This window comes from Myotis nattereri (assembly GCF_964212035.1).
Source record: "Myotis nattereri genome assembly, chromosome: 16".
Classification (NCBI taxonomy): Eukaryota; Metazoa; Chordata; class Mammalia; order Chiroptera; family Vespertilionidae; genus Myotis; species Myotis nattereri.
In genome coordinates this window covers 32144387-32161571 of record NC_138091.1, presented here as the reverse complement: position 1 = coordinate 32161571, position 17185 = coordinate 32144387, and the positions used below count along the sequence as shown (strand labels likewise).

At 45.7% G+C, this 17185-nt stretch overlaps 2 protein-coding genes across 2 annotated transcripts; both read right to left on the bottom strand.

Moving 5' to 3' along the window:
* Positions 1 to 1817: 1817 nt before the first annotated feature.
* LOC308532518 (olfactory receptor 4D2) lies at positions 1818 to 2753 on the bottom strand (the record flags this gene model as incomplete). The annotated part of the gene is made up of 1 exon (XM_081110045.1): positions 1818 to 2753. One exon carries the CDS (start codon positions 2751 to 2753, stop codon positions 1818 to 1820), a length of 936 nt encoding a protein of 311 aa, XP_080966171.1.
* A 7000-nt stretch (positions 2754 to 9753) lies between these two features.
* LOC308531777 (olfactory receptor 4D1) lies at positions 9754 to 10689 on the bottom strand (the record flags this gene model as incomplete). Its single annotated transcript, XM_081108883.1, has 1 exon — positions 9754 to 10689. The coding sequence occupies one exon, from the start codon at positions 10687 to 10689 to the stop codon at positions 9754 to 9756; it is 936 nt and encodes a 311-aa protein (XP_080965009.1).
* Positions 10690 to 17185: the final 6496 nt, after the last annotated feature.

Below are 17185 nucleotides of genomic sequence, written 5' to 3'. Positions count from 1 at the left end.
CTTCACACTGGGTCGAGGCTGGGGCAGGCCAGGAGTGTGTGCACATGTGTGCATGTGCGTATGTACGTGTTCCGGTGCTGAGGACTCTCCTGAGAGAGGCAGCTTGTTCTGTTCTATTTTGTTGTTTTTTATTGATTTCTGAAAGGAAGGGAGAAGGGGGAGAGGGAGGGAGATGGAGGGAGAGAGAGAGAGAGAGAGAGAGAGAGAGAGAGAGGAACATCAATGACAAGAAAGAATCATTGATTGGCTGCCTCTTGCATGACCCCCACTGGAGATCGAGCCCACAACCCAGGCATGTGCTCTGACCTGGAATCAAAGCGGGGACCCTTCAGTCCACAGGCCGACACTCTATCCACTGAGCCAAACCAGCTAGGGCTGGTTGTTCTGTTTTTAGCAAGACCAGAAAAACTTACTATGGGGCCTTGGAGAGCTGGCCTAGGAGCCAGTACCACCCTGGGGACCTTGAGCAAGGGGGACCAAGGCAGAGAGGAAACTAGGCACAACAGTGAAGTGGGAGAGGGACACCAGATGATGTCAAGACTAAACAGGCCGAAAATCAGTGTAGGGAGGGAGGGAGGGAAAGGGAAGGGGGATGGAGAGAGGATATCTATCAGTGTAGGAGGGAGAAGGAGATAGTCCATAAACTGTTCTAGAGCCCTTCCTAGAAGACTATATCAGGTCCCAAAAGCATATTTACAAATACGAATGAATGAACAAATGAATGGACCTCCCATTCCTGTTTGCAAGACGCGTAGAGTCTGAAAATGGGGGTGGGTAGGGGAACAACAGTAAGAAGTCGAGTCTTACATACATGCCCCGAATTGATGTGCTTTCTCTTCTCTGCCTCACCCTTGGGGAAGTCGCAGGCCCCTTGGAGTTCAGCCTCTGCCCTTGCAATGCCTCCCTCCCTGCACTTAGGAATTTCTGCCATATTTCCAAAACACTACTCAATTGATGAAAGGATAAATGCCAGGCATAATAGCAACAATAACAATAATCCTTACATAGGTTCGATGATTTACATCATATTGAATCTTATAACAAATCTGTGAGATTATCAGAAAAGATATTGTTTTATGCCAGTTCAGTAAGAAAGAAACCATCTGCCCCAACCGGTTTGGCTCAGTGGATAGAGCGTCGGCCTGCGAACTGAAGGGTCCCAGGTTCGATTTCGGTCAAGAGCATACTCCTTGGTTGCGGGCACATCCCCAGTCGGGGGCATGCAGGAGGCAGCTGATCGATGTTTCTCTCTCATTGATGTTTCTAGCTCTCTATCCCTCTCCCTTCCTCTCTGTAAAAAATCAATAAAATGTATTTTTTTAAAAAAAGAAAGAAAGAAACCATGAGTCCAAGAGAGGCAGGTGGCTCAGCCAAGGTTACAAGTTTGGAAAATAGTGGAACATGGGCTTGTAATTTAGGGCTAAGTCTCCAGGCTCTGCACTTGCTCTATCACTCTGGACAAAGGCCAAAAGGGGTATTGGGAAAAGAGGTCAAAATAGAACTGCTCTTATGGAGAAATGCTATCATCACAGAAGGAAACTATCCATCAAGAAGGTGGAAAGGAGGGAGTGATTTTCCAGAATGTTTCTATGGAAATATACTTCATTGTCACAGGAGTGTTCAAATCATATATCACAATCAAAAACAAAGAAATTTTCCTTTGCCTAAAAATCTGAGTAAGTTGCTTAGTTTCAGAACTCACTCACTTCTACAATGACCTTCACAACGTATCCACAAGTTATGAAGAGAACAGATACCAGCTCTCTGTCCACTCTACAAATGGAAAACAAAGCCAAAGAGAAGTGACCTACCCACTGTCAGTCCTTTCTACAAACCAGTCGCTGTCTCCCTAATCTCTTCACTGCTGCCTGCATCTCCTGGTTCCTCAGGGTGTAGATCATGGGGTTGAGCATGGGGGTCATGACCGTGTGGCTGATGGACACAGCCTTGTCCATGGAGAAGGCAGTGAAGGACCGGGCATAGAGGTAGATGCTTGGAATGAAGACCATAGACACCACGATGATGTGGGTGGTGCAGGTGGAAGCTGCTTTCCTCCTTGCCTGCTCTGAATGGGACCTTAGCATCACCAGGATGACCAAGTAGGAGGCCAGGAGGAGAAAGAACCAGATGACATCCAGCAGCCCACTGTTGGAGATCATGAGGAGCTCTAGGAGGGAGGTGTCAGTGCAGGCAAGTCTCAGCACTTGTGGGACATCACAGTAGAAGTTATCCAGGACATTGGGGCCACAGAAAGGCAGGGGGAGCATCAGAGCCAGTTGGGTAATGGAGTGGACAAAACCTACCATCCATGCTGTCACCACCAGCCCCACACACAGCTGAGTGTTCATGATGGTGACATAATGGAGGGGCCGGGAGATGGCAACAAGGCGGTCATAGGCCATCACTGAGAGGAAGAAGACCATGGCACCTCCCAGAAAGTGGAAGAAGAAGACCTGGGCCATGCAGCCCCCGTAGGAGATGGTCTTCTTCTCAGAGAGGAAGTCCACCAGCATCTTTGGGGCAGTGACTGAGGAGAAACAGAGGTCTAAGATAGCCAGATTTCGAAGCAGAAAGTACATGGGGCTGTGAAGCCGGGAGTCTGCGGTCACTGTGATCACGATGAGGAGGTTTCCCAGAACAGTGGTGGTGTAGACCAGCAGGAACACCAGGAACAGGAAAAGCTGGAGCTCCCGAGTCTGTGAGAGCCCCAGGAAGACAAATTCTGAGATCCAGGTGAGGTTCCCTGACTCCATGGGGTGTTTTCCATACACCCGAGGAAAGCGAACCACACACGGAGATACATGAAGTCACTTTCAGTGCTCAGGAGCTCAGTCGATTGGTCCCGGTCCACACGATGGTCATCCTCATGTGCAGACCATGTAACCAGGTGCTGATTAAGCAACCTTATCGCTGGAGAGTTTACAGTTGCTGCTGGAATAAATATTTGTGAGATCGTCAAGCCAGCCAGAGACACATGCCACCTGCCTTTCGAAGATTCAGTGTAACAAATCGGTGGGAAGACACCTGGAGTCCAACAGACCTGCAGTCAAACTTCAGGGCTGCTATGTCCTCGAGATTTGACCCTCAGTAAATTACGTAACCTCTCTGAGTCTCAGTTTCCACATCTGCAAGGTGAGAATAAAAATGTTTTCTTTGTAGACTAGTCTAGGGAATTAAATAAAATACACATAAAGCTCCTCGAACAGTGCCTGGAATAATAAATGATAATCACTCTCCTCTGTATAGTCTCCTACTCCAAAGACACTCTCTTCTTCCTGTCTCTAATGCATTTTTCTACCCATCATTTTTCATGCAACGTTTAACACATTATAATGTTGATGAACTTTCCATGTGTCTGTGTTTTACCTCCAGAATTCATTAAAGTTCCCAGAGACATAAATGTGGATCTTATAGTTTATTTGTGCCCAATCTTGCTGATAGATAATACTCAAAAAGCTTGTGATATTGACTGCTGGATGGGTGACTAGCTATAGGGTGAGTCCCCTGCACCTTTCTGATGTAGGTGGCCCCTTACTGAGTGAAGACCGGACATACGTGGTGTGGATATTGAGACAAGAGAGATGGGTGAGAGAGACTCTCTGGATTAAGAAATAGATGATGATGAAATTGTATGCAGGGGACTCAGAGAGCTCTTTTGAAAGGAATAAGAATTTTAAAATATGTTACTGAATACAAGGGTGGAAAACAAAGGGTGATGTTAAAATAAGAGAAATAGAATAGACAAAGGAATAAAGAAGGGCGATTAAGAGGAAGTGAGATAAAGGAATAGAGCAAGTGAAGGAAGGGAGTGGAGAGGTAATGAAGTGAAGGGGGGAGAAAACAGGACCAAAGTGGTGAAGGGGATGGAAGATGAGAGACAGAGGGTAACAAAGGAGGGCTTAGGTGGCCTCCCAGGCCCTCCACCGTGTCTCAGCCTCCCGTCCTCTCCCAGCTGCTGCTGCAATCTATTGTCTATTAGAAGTCCTTTTAGTTTCATCCTTCTGCTTCCATTTGCTTCCACTCCAGCCCATTTTCTAGATAGCTGTCAAAGTGATCTTTCTAAACTCATATCTGACCTTGCTTCTCCCTCATTGTATTCTTTTGATGGTGTGGTGCCTACAACTTAAAACTCAGACTCTTAGAAGTCCCCTACCAAGCTTTTGTAAATCAATTCAAGGTAGAAAAACATGCTTATGTTTTCTAACCTAATGTATTAGTAGGCAATTTTTGTGATCTTGTTTTATGTGACTACGTGGAGAACTTTACGGTGTATTTCCTTACCCTTTGCTCTCAGCATCCTCCCTCTAACCCACAGGGCCAATGCCTCATTCCATCCTTAAAAGCCTGGGTTTTCACATGCAACCTGAGGCATCAGTTTTCAACATCACATTCCCCTGCATTACTGTCTGAGGCTCTCTTCACATTTGAGACTTACTCCCATCAAGTCCATGTCACTTGTTTATTCTCCCCACTCTCCAGCAAGTGCTTCTAGATCCTTCTTATGGCTGATCTATTTACCGCTGGGGAAACTCTGGTCTCTCACAGTTCTTCAGCCCAGAAGGAGAGAGAGGCCTCAGGTCTTACATCTTCTTGAAGATCCTTTTCCTGCAGCCTCAGTTTCCTACCCACGGCCCATACATCATGTGCACAATGGGTGTGACCCTAGGGGATGAGACAATATCTTCAGGGAGCAAGGATTGGGCTGGGCTCAGGAAGCAGGACTGGGCTGATTACCGCTGGGGCCGAAGGAGCAATGGGAGTTGTTAAAAAGTTTCTAAATGTCTCAAAAACACATACTCTTTGAGAGTTCCTCCTTGGGGACCAAAGGTACCAAGGATAATGAACATTTAGAGATGTGTGGAATGTAGGATTCTCAGGCCAAGACCCAAAAGGTCAAGAGTCTCTTCAAAAGGAACAGACTTTCTGCGAGTTTTAGAAACCGTTTATTAGGCCAGTGATTCTTATCCTTGAATCACCTGCAAAGCTTGTTGAAAAACAAATCAGTGTGCCCCAGCCCCAGACCTTTTCATTCAGCTGGTCAACTTCGAGGCCACGAATTTGCATTTGTAAGAAGCTCTCAGATGCTGCAGACACTCCTGTTCCTGGGCCCACACACTGAGAACCACTGACTTGCTCCTCAGCACAGCGGACTGTTCGCTCTCACGGAATCGTCAAGATTAACTGGTTTGAAACTTTTCTTTCTTCTCCTTCTCCTCCTTTCTTCCTCTCCCCCGCCCCCCCCCCCCCACTTTTAAACTTAATATAAAATCTTTACTTAGATAGGAAAATGTTTGTATATAACATTGGAAATTTATTACCCTGTAAACCTTGTCCTTTATTTTGCCAGCCAGACCCCCAATGTTGATTCACCATCCATATCCTACTCTACTCACATCATCTATAAAATGCTAGCATTCATGCCCTGGCCAGTTAGCTCAGTTAGTTAGAGCATCATGCTGATATGCCAAAGTTGTGGGTTCAATCCCCGGTTAGGGCACATACAAGAAGTAACCAATGGGCCCTAACCGGCTTGGCTCAGTGGATAGAGCATCGGCCTGCGGACTGAAGGGTCCCAGGTTCGATTCCGGTCAAGGGCATGTACCTTGGTTGCGGGCACATCCCCAGTAGGGGGTGTGCAGCAGGCAACTGATCAATGTTTCTCTCTCATCGATGTTTCTAACTCTCTATCCCTCTCCCTTCCTCTCTGTAAAAAATCAATAAAATATATATATATTTTAAAAAAAAAAAAAAGAAGTAACCAATGGATGCATAAAGAAGTGGAACAACAAATTGATGTTTCTCTCTCTCTCACCACCCCTAAAATCAATAAATATATTTTTATTTTTTAATCTTTATTGTTCAATGTATTACAGTTGCCCCCCATCCCCCCCATTACCCGCCTCCATCCGGTTCCCACCCCACCGCTGGCCTTCGCCACCCTACTGTCTGTGTCCACAGGTAAAATCTTTGGTTAGCCGAAACCGGTTTGGCTCAGTGGATAGAGCGTCGGCCTGCGGACTGAAGGGTCCCGGGTTCGATTCCGGTCAGGGGCATGTGCCTGGGTTGCGGGCACATCCCCAGTGGGGGATGTGCAGGAGGCGGCTGGTCGATGTTCCTCTGTCATCGATGTTTCTGACTCTCTATCTCTCTCCCTTCCTCTCTGTAAAAAATCAATAAAATATATTTAAAAAAAAAAATCTTTGGTTAAGCTCTTCCTGCCCCCCTCCCCCCTTCCCTCTGAGATTCGTCTGTCTGTCCCATGCTTCCATGCCTCTGATTCTGTTTTATGCACCAGTTCATTTTGTTCATTAGATTTCTTGGTCTTTTATTTTGATTTTTAGATTTAATTGTTGATAGATGCGTACTTGTTGCCATTGTGGGAGAGCTGCTGTGGGGGAGGTGAGGCCTAGCTGTGAAGCAAGTAGGCTGGTGCTAGAGCCGGGTCTTGGACCCTTTATTGATGGTTTGGGGAGCGCTGTCATCAGCTGCAGCTTGTTTGAAAGATTTTAACAAAGTCTGAAGCCTGAGCCAGGACAGGCCATTCATATGGAAAAGCTGCGGCAAACGGTTTGGGTGGGGCTGCAAATAGGAGGGGGCGAGGTTTCAGGGGAATCCCCAGGTGGAGCAAGCAGTGTGGGCCACGCTGATATGGCTGCCAGTCAGCCCTGGGACAGAGGAGGTCCCAGCACAGGAACAATGATCCTTGCGAGCACCCTCGTCTGGGAGAAAGCCACCCCTGAGTTCCCGCCGCCACCACCCCTCCCCTAACACCGGAGATCAGAAAAAGCAAGACCTTGTAAGTTTGTGCGCGGGCCCCTTAAGAGGAACACGTGGGGCTCAGCAGCCTCTGTGTCACTCAGCCAAAATCCCCTCTGGTTTTTAAGGCCCAAAGTTACGGGGACTTCTCTCCCCAGCACTGGGACCCTGGGCTGGGGGTCTGGTGTGGGGCTGGGACCCCTTGCTCCTCAGGGGTGGCCTCCGCAGAGCCGATGTCCCTCACGATTAGAAAACGGCACACGTGGGTGTCGAACCAGCTAGTCCGTGGGCCTCCGCCCCTCCTACCCACCTCAATGTGCTTCTTCTTTACTTCTCTAGTCGTAGGACTTCCATTCAGTCAGCTTTCAGGTGATTCTGAATGATGTGTTCTGTATTTTAGTTGTAATTTTGATGTGGTTGTGGGAGGCGACAAGTACAGGCCATCTTGGTTCTCCATTAAATATATTAAAAAAATATTTTTGAGTCAGGCCAATCATGTCTCTTTCTACTTCCAGGAGCTTCTACCTATATGGCAGACACCACTGCTTGCCATTCCCAAACCCCTTCTTCCTGGCTGAAAAAGCCAGACATTCACCCTCCCATTTCCCTTTGCAGACAGGGGTGCCCATATGACCCAGTTCTGGCACCAAATCATAGGAGAATTCTGCTGAAGTGGTTCTAGGAAAATTTTTGTCCCCTGGTAAAAATGAAAACCCACATGGACGCCTCTTCTAGTCCTTCTTGCTAGATTATTTGAATATAAAGATCTGATGCCTGGAAGTTTAGCAGTCATATTGCCATCAGGAGGAGAAAAGCAAGGAATTTCAGAGCAGCCAACCCAGAGCCCTAAAATGTTTGAGCTGTTGAATTAACCAACTTTGGAATTTCCTATCTTCTAGTCTTTCTTTTAAAGTGAGATAATTTCCTCATTATTTTTGCCATTGTTTTATTGTTGTTGTTGCTATTTGCAGTCAAAAGCATCCTTATCCTGTACTAGAGGCCGATGCATGAAATTTGTGTAAGGGACTCGGCCCTCACAGCTGCGGTGGCTGCCTCGGCCCTCGCAGCCCCAGCTTGGTCTGGAAAGTCATCCAGAAGGACATCCGGAAGGTCGTTCAGCTGTCCGGTCTAATTAGCATATTACACTTTTATTATTATAGATAATAAAACCCTAATATACAAATTGACTGAACGGCAGAACGACTGGTCACTATGATGTGCACTGACCACCAGGGGGCAGATGCTCAATGCAGGAGCTGCCCCCTGGTGGTCAGTGCGTTCCCACAGGGGGAGTGCCGCTCAGCCAGAAGCCAGGCTCACAGCTGGCGAGCACAGTGGGGGTGATAGGAGCCTCTCCCACCTCCGTGGCAGCCTCTTCCACCTCTGCAGCAGCACTAAGGACCCCTCAGAAGTCCTGGACTGCAAGAAGGTGCAGGCCGGGCTGAGAGACACTCCCCCCCACCCCCCCGCTTCAGTGCACAAATGTCGTGCACCGGGCCTCTAGTAATATATATTTAAAGTGGGATAATCATTTTCTAAAGAGTTCACACCCCCAGTACAGCAGTGTGTCACGTGGGGAGCATCTCATCTTAAGGAGGATGTTGTCATACGAGGGTGATGTCACAGAAGGATGGTGGAGTCGGGAAACTTGTCACAACAGGTACAATTGAAGGGATACAGATGCTGCATCCGGGGACAAGACACACTGGGGGATGAGAAACGTATCATCAGTCGTTTAAAGGAACTTATAAAAGCAAGAAGAGCTGTTCTGAGGGACCACACAGATCAAATATGACACTAAGTCCATTTTCTCTCCCCTCATCTCCATAGGTCCACTGTGAGTAGGGAGAAATGTGTGAAACGAGGACAGGAAAGTGGAGGTGAAAGAGGGTGGAGTTGCCATGATGGCTTAGCGCAGTGGTTCTCAACCTTCCTAATGCCACGACCCTTTAATACAGTTCTCATGTTGTGGTGACTCCCAATATCGTTGTTACAAATTGAACATAATTAAAGCATAGTGATTAATCACAAAAACAATATGTAATTATATATGTGTTTTCCGATGGTTCTTAGGCGACCCCTGTGAAAGGGTCGTTCGCCCCCCGAAGGGGTCGCGACCCACAGGATGAGAACCGCTCGCTTAGAGAGAGCCCCAAAGGACTTTTATTTCTTGGATGGGATGGTTGCCGGGAGGGAAGAAAACACAAAAAGTTTCTACGTTATCTCTTAACTTTGAATCAACATTATACCTGACCAGAGACTTTTACAAAGTGAGGCATACTTCAGAGGAGATGGTGGGAGTAAATGTTAAGGTAGAGAGGCAGAAATAAAAGGTAGATTCTGAAATTGACAGGGAAAGAACAAGATGCAGGAAAAATGGAACCGCCTCTCTGTGTAGGGTACCGTTCAAGGTGCTGGGAGGACTGAAAGGTGAAGAGAGCACAGCCCCTGCCCTCTAGGAGTTCTCATCCCAGTGCAGGAAGTCCAAGAGAAAATCCACGAGGTGTTTCTTTGTTATGGGGTGGGGCCACAACATTAGTAACAAAGAAACAGAATTTCCAGAGGATGTGGCCCAGAAATCAGGATTTTAAAAAGATTCCCAGGTGATTCTAATGTGCAGCCAAGGTTGAGAACCACTGTTCCAGGTTTTCCCTTGTGGCTGTGGGAGACCCTGAGTTTTAAATCCCATCCATGTCTCCTTCCTCTAAACTTGGAGTCAGAGGAACCCCTTGCTGCTCATTACTCAGCAAGTCATTTCTCTCCGAGTTTCCTCGTTTGTAAAACTATTTGATAGAAAAATAAGGTATTCATTATGAGTTTTATGAGAATGAGATATAAGTGTGAAAGTGCCCAACACAGTATCTGACACAGGAGTGGGTCCGTAGAAATATTGATTTAATCTTTGTGTCACACTCTGTAAAGACTTTTCTCCGCTTTCACGTCGGGTAACGAAAGTTCAGAGAGAAGTTTGTCATTTCAAGTCGACCTATTTAAAGTTCACTCCCTGTTGTAAATCACTAGGTGTTTGCCTAACCTCTTCATGGCCGCCTGCATCTCCTGGTTCCTCAGGGTGTAGATCATGGGGTTGAGCATGGGGGTCATGACTGTGTAGCTGATGGACACAGCCTTGTCCATGGGGAAGGGAGTGAAGGGCCGGGAGTAGATGTAGATGCAGGGAATGAAGATCAGAGACACCACGATGATGTGGGTGGTGCAGGTGGAAGCTGCCTTCCGCCTTGCCTGTCCCGAGTGGGACCTCAGCATCATGAGGATGACGGTGTAAGAGATCAGAAGGAGGAGGAACCAGACGAGGACCAGCAGCCCACTGTTGGAGATCATGAGGAGCTCTAGGAGGGAGGTGTCAGTGCAGGCAAGTCTCAGCACTTGTGGGACGTCACAGTAGAAGTTATCCAGGACATTGGGGCCACAGAAAGGCAGTGGGAGCATCAGAGCCAGCTGGACAATGGAGTGGACAAAGCCCCCTACCCAAGCAGCCACCACCAGCCCCACACACAATCGAGTATTCATGATGGCGGCATAGCGGAGGGGCCGGGAAATGGCTATGTAGCGATCATAAGCCATCACTGAGAGAAAGAAGACTGTTCCACCTCCCAAGAGATGGAAGAAGAAGATCTGGGCCATGCAGCCCTGGTAGGAGATAGTCTTCGTCTCGTGAAGGAAGTCCACCAGCATCTTTGGAGAAGTGACTGTGGAATAGCAGAGGTCTATGACAGCCAGATTTCGAAGCAGGAAATACATGGGCATGTGAAGCCGGGGGTCAACAGTCACTGTGACCATGATAAGGAGGTTTCCCACGACAGTGGTGACATAGACAAGTAGAAACACCAGGAACAAGAATTTCTGGAGCTCCCGGGTCTGTGAGAACCCTAAGAGGACAAACTCTGACACCCATGTGAGGTTCTGTGGTTCCATGGAATCTCCCCCACATACCCAGAGAGAAACCTGCAAAACAAAAATTGTGAAAATTCACCCGTTTTCCTGTGGAATGTCAGGATGGAGTTGATCACAGTCATTATTCTGTATTATTCCAAGAGGAAGCGTAGGGGAGCCTTCCATGGAGTTGAATACATTTTTCAAGGCTCTCACGGGCTTATCTCCCTAACCACACCCTACATTGTTTTACTGGCATAGATGGATCTTTCCCCCTTTGAACCATGCTGTCCTTGTCTGTTTCATGTCTGATTCATACCTGCTGTACCCAGTATGTGCCTTGTGAACCACAGGATCCACAAATGCAGTTGAATCAATCAACCAATGCATAAACATGCCAGCAAGTATCCGGGACCACAGATACCATCAACCTAGGTGCAAAAATCTAGAGTGTGAAAAGTAGAGACTAGTAATTGTAAATACACAAATAGATGCTTCTTCACCACAAAGATTTCAGGAGATTCATATGGGTCATTTTGAAGGAAGAGAGGTGAGCATGAGACAAAATTGTCATGGACAAATTCAGAGACAGAGGTGAAGAAAAACAAGCAGACCTGGACGGTGGTAAAGGTGGGATGATTAGTGCTTCTCAAACTTTTGTGCAGAAATATTTCTCTAGTGGCATTTGTTGTCATGAGGCCATGTGCAGGGGGAACCCAAGCAGCCCAGGACACATGCAAAATTTCCTTGAACTCTTATGTTTTATATTTTTACACTTATGTGAATTTTCTATTGTATTTCAACATGAACACATAGGTTTCATGTGTGGATTTCTATGTTACAAAATCTGTAATTTAAGTATTGTGGCTTGTAAAACTTTGGTAAGTCCAAGGTGTTATATAAAATAAATACAGGAGATGGAAGAAACACATTCTTTTGTTCAGCAGGTGAAGGTTCTAGACAACATTCACTTGAAAAATGAACTGAGTTCTTTGGTGTTGAAACCCATTCCCTTGGGCTACACTTTTCCAAAATTTAATTGTTCAGGAAAATTTGCCAAGTCCCCACCCCAGGAAGATCGTAATCCTAGAACACTCTCCCTTCCCTGACTCCCGCCTGATTATATGGCAGGGACAGCAGAATTCCACTGATGCTCTTTTTACAAGGGAATTGAAAAAAATGTATGCCAAAAATAAAGTCCTATCAACTTATTACACAAATAAAAAACAGAATGATCTCTAAGATTATCTGCGAGGTATTACAGTACTCAAAATATCACCACATTTGTCTCATCCAAAACTCACATTTATCCTAAATATTGTGTAAAGATGATGCTTCAGACAGAGGCACTCTGTTTATTCTGTGGCTCACTGGTTCCCAGCATAGGACCATTTGAAAAGTGTCTCCATGGGCACCTGAGAACCCCTGGAAGACTTTTGAAGGAAAATGACCTGATGGTGCAGGGTTATAGTGGGCGTGTCCCAGCTCACTAGGGCAGGAAGCCCTGAGGCAGGCAAGAATGGAGCGGACACTTCTGGGCCTTTGTCACAGCAACCCCAGCAGAGGGAACATGTTTTTGTCTCTGGCTTTGTGTCCTTGTGGCGGTGAGACTGGGTGGGCAGCAGCCTAAATGGCGTGGTTTGGTCTCTCTGAGAAAGCCCCTGACCCCTAACCCTTCATCCCCAACCCAGTTCTCCCACCTGGTCATTGATTCCTACAATGCCAACAGCACAGCTTTAGTATCTCTATTTTCATCTCTGTCCGTATTAAGATTCCAAGTACCATACCCTTTTATACACCTGTATCAGTCAGAGAGGCACTGTGAAGGCATCAATATATCTGACAATTTCCACAGAAACAAGTTGAAGTATCTGGCTTTCCCCGGCAAAGCCATCACCCCATCCTACGGCCCCTCCCACTCCCGAGCCCCCAGCTACATGTTTAGGCAGACTGTGCACGGCACGCTGCTGCACAAGAGCAAGTGAGGCCTGGCTTCCCCGGACCGCTGCAAGGTGATCAGTGGAATCCTGCCGCCCTGTGACAGGAAAAAGCAAATGGTGGTTCCTGCCACCCTCCAAGCTGTGTGTCTGAAGCCTATATGGAAGTTTGCCTACCCAGAGCGCGGGCTCCTGGAGTTGGCTGGAACTATCAGGCAGTCACAGCCACTCTGGAGAAGAGGAAGGAGAAGGCCAAGAGTTATTACTGGGAGAAAAAACAGCTCATGCATCTACGAAACAAGCCCAAAATAACGTAGGGGGAGGAAAAGGACAAATATAAAGGTCCTCAACACCCATGGACTTCTGGTCTGAACCCAATAACATTGATTATTAATTCTTCAAAAAAAATTTCCCCCATGGTTCTTCATTGTTTACAGGAAAGACTTCATACTTGGATGGGTTTTCATGGGCTTCCTCACAACCTGGCTCCTACCTTTCTTTGCAGAGCCGTCTGCCACTCAGCAATAGCAGAAGTAATAAAATCCTCATTGTTAGTGGTAGGAATTATGGCCATGGTAGTAGTAAACATTTATTGAGTGTTTCTTATATGCTATTCCCTATGCTAAGCATTTTGTGAGCATTGTCTTGTTTGATCTTCATGCATTATTCTCATGCTTATAAAACGTAAATATATTTTTAGTTTTTATATTTAGATCGTTAATTCACGTTGAGTTCATTTTTACATACGGAATGAAGTAAGGATCCAACTCTATTGTTTTGCATGTGGTTATCCAGTTGTCCTCACCATTTTTTTTTAAGAGAGCCATTTTTTCTCCATTGAATGGCCTTGATACTGTTGTAAATAAAATTTCAAGAAATTCTCAAGAAAGTTTACAAGAACTAAACCCCTGATAATTAAGTACTATTAATTATCCCCACTTTGCAGATAAGTAAACTGAGGCTTAAAGAGGTGGTGCCAGGTCACACAGAGAATGATTAGTCCCAGAATTGTATTCTTAACTATAATTCTCTTTTTACCTGCTCCCCCTCTAAGAATCCTTGAGCTCCTCGGTTCCGCAGGTCTCAGTGCCTTTTGTCAAGCCAGTGCCCAACCTGATTGCCGCCCCATCCTGTTCCCTTATCTGAATTCTACCCCTCCTTCAAGGCCCAAAGCATTAGCTCCCCCATGCACTTCCATGTATCGGTGTTTTTCCATAAGGAAGGCTCTGTCACTTCACACGTGTTTTCCAAAAGAATGCTTGATATGTTTATAGTGGATGGAGCAACAGGATGGGCCAGACCGCTGAGAGAGGTGGAGGAGAGAGAGTAGCCACTGCATGAAAAGGTTCAGTTTAAGGGACCTTGAAGGGCACCCAAGGACCCGAATTCCCAGCATCACCAGATTTATGAACCCAGAAGCATTGTCTGAGCATGGCCAGCATTCTCTCTACACACTCATAATATTCTTTGGACATGATTCTTCAACCGACCTACACAGAGACTAAATTTAGAGGGCGTCTAGATGGGGAAGAAAACAAAGAGACCTAAAAAGGGGGCCTGATATGTATGGGGTAAAGGAAGGACTGCAGGCTCCTTTGTGTTGTTACTCAATCTTGTCTCCCATCTGTCCTGCTCTCAGGAAATCAGTCCACACAGGACTGAGAGAGAGGAGGGGAGTCAATCTAGTCGGTGGTCATCTTGGAAGCATTAGCAGGTTTTATTAAACGCAAGATTTAAGGACAGATAAGATGGAGGTATAGCAATAGAGAAGGAATGGAAGCCTGAAGCGAGTGGGAAAAGCAGCAGGCAGGAGGAGGAGGAAGGTGAAGGAATAAAAGAGGATTAAAAGGGAAACATTAGCGGGTGGGAAGTGTGAGAGAGGCTTGGTTTGTTGTCTCCGAGGTGTGGGAAGAAGCTGTAGATTGTTTGTGGGAGGTAGGGGAGAAAGCAGTTGCATCTATATTCCTCTCTCCCTCCTACCCTCTGTCCTAAATTCCACCCAACATATAAGCCAGTACAGAAAAAAGTCTTAATTCTTGATAAAATCAACTGTTCCCCAAATTCTGCCCGCCCGCCCCACCCCCCCCGCAGCATTCTTGCCCAATGAATTCCCATACCTTCCCTCCACCCCATGCTTATCTTACTTCTTTAAAAAAAATTATTTTTTAAAACATTTTTTTTTTTTTATTTCAGAGAGGAAGGGAGAGGGAAAGAGAGATAGAAACATCAATGACGAGAGAGAATCATTGATCAGCTGCTTCCTGCACACCCCCTACTGGGGATCGAGCTCGAAACCTGGACATGTGCCCTTGACCAGAATTGAACCCAGGACCCTTCAGTCCACAGGCGGACGCTCTATCCACGGAGCCAAACCGGCGAGGGCCCATGATTTTCCTACAATAGGCTTTGGCAGGAGCATTCTGTGCTGATTGTCCACGGGCAGGACGCTGGGCCCATCACCTACCTCCAGCCCGAAGTGGCCAAGTGGACTTAGAGCCTCCCATCTTCCAGGCCACCCTTCTCCTGCAGCTCCATGTTTCTGGCCTCGCTAAGACCAGGAACACATATAGGATTGGCCTTCAGGGAAGGCACATGCCTCAGAGGACAAAAGTTAGGCTTAACTTGTGAATTGAAGCTGGGCTCAGGCTGCTGAGGGTAAGAGCAATGGGAGTTATTAAAAAGTGTGTGAGCTGTTGCATCAGATGCACCATTATAAACTCTTCAGGGGCACTGAGCATAGGACCCAGATGAAGGGCTAAGAGCCCTTAAGGAAAATGAATTCTCAGGAAGGTTTATAAGAACTAAATCCCTGAAGTTGGCACTAAGGACAGTACAAGGCTCCACCCTCTGCTACCACCACTGTAGGTGAAAGAGTGAACTCTGTCCTCGGACATGTCCAGGTCACACCCTTCGAGGCCTTTTTCACATGTACGGCTGTTAAGGCATCTCTCACTCCAACCTCTGGTCTGTCCTTACAGCCATAGCGACCTTCCCAATATAAATGGGTGTAATTTACCTTCCAGATTTAATTCACATGCCATAAAGCTCTCCATTTTAAAGCGCACAGTCCAGTGGGCTTTAGTATATTCACAAGCTTTTGTAACCATTACCACTATGTGACTCCAGAAATTTTTCATGACCCCAAAAAGAAACCTCATATTTTCTAGCAGTCACTACCCCCTCTGTTCTCTCCCCAGTCCCTGGCAACGACTAAACTACGTTTCGTCCTTATAAATTAGCTTATTCTGGAAATTTTGTATAAATGGAATCATATAATATGTGGGGTTTTATGTCTTGCTTCCTTCTCTTAGCATAATGTTTTCAAGGTTCCTCCATGCTGTAGCATGTGTCACTTCATTCCTTTTTGACTGAGTAAATATTCCATTGAATGGATATAGCACTTTTGTTTATCCATCAATTCGTTCTTGAACATTTGGATTGTTTCTACTTTTTTACTATTATAAATAACTAGTAGCCCTGCGCAGGAATCCGTGCGCCAGTAGCTCGTTAGTAGCTCGCTGCCCGCCCTCCTGTAACTCCCCCATCCCCCTGCCCCCCTTCATAGCTTGCTGCCCTGCCCGCTCCATAGCTCTCCACCGCCCACTTGTAGCTCACTGTCCCACCCTCCTGCTGATCCATGATCCAGTCCTTACGCGATCGGTCGTTACGCTTCACGGCATAACGACCATTTGCATATTACATCTTTATTATATAGGATGCTTTGAATTATCTTGGGTATATACTTAAGCAGTGGAAGTACTGGGTCATATGGTAAGTCTATGTTCAACTTTTGAAGGAACTGCCAGCCTGTTTTCCAATGGCTGCACCATTTTATATTCCCAGTACAGTGTACAAACAGTGATGAACTCTCCACATCATCACCAACACCTCTTATTATCTGTCTTTTTATTTTAATCATCTTAGTGGGAGTAAAGTGGTATTTAGTGTGGTTTTGATTTGCATTTCCTTAATGGTCAATGGTATTGAACACCTTTTTATGTGCTTGTTGGCCATTTGTATATTTTCTTTGGAGGAATATCTGTTTTGGTTCTTTGCCCACTTTTCAATGGGGTCATATGTCTTTTTGTTGTTGAGTTATAAGAGTTCTTTCTGCATTCTGGATATTAGACCCTTATAAGATATGTGATTTACAAATATTTTCTCCCATTCTGTAAGTTATCTTTTCATGTTTTGATAATGTGCTTTGAAGTACAAAATATTTTCATTTTTATGAAATCTAATACTTCTATTTTTTTCTTTTGTTGCTCGTGCTTTTGGTGTCAAATTTTTAAATCTGTTGACAAATCCAAGATCATGAAGATTTACTTCTTTAAGAGTTTTATATATTTAGTTCTTATATTTAGATAATCAATTAATATTGAGTTAATTTTTACTTATGAAGTTAGGGTCCAACTGTATTGTTTTGCATGTGGTTATTCAGTTATCCCCACCAATTTTTGAAGGAACTATTCTTTCTCCATTGAATGGCCATGGCACCCTTGTAAATAAAATTAATTGACCATAGATGTTTTGGGCTATTTCTGGACACTCAATTCTATTCTATTGGTCTATCTGTTTATCTGTGGGCTGGTATCACACTA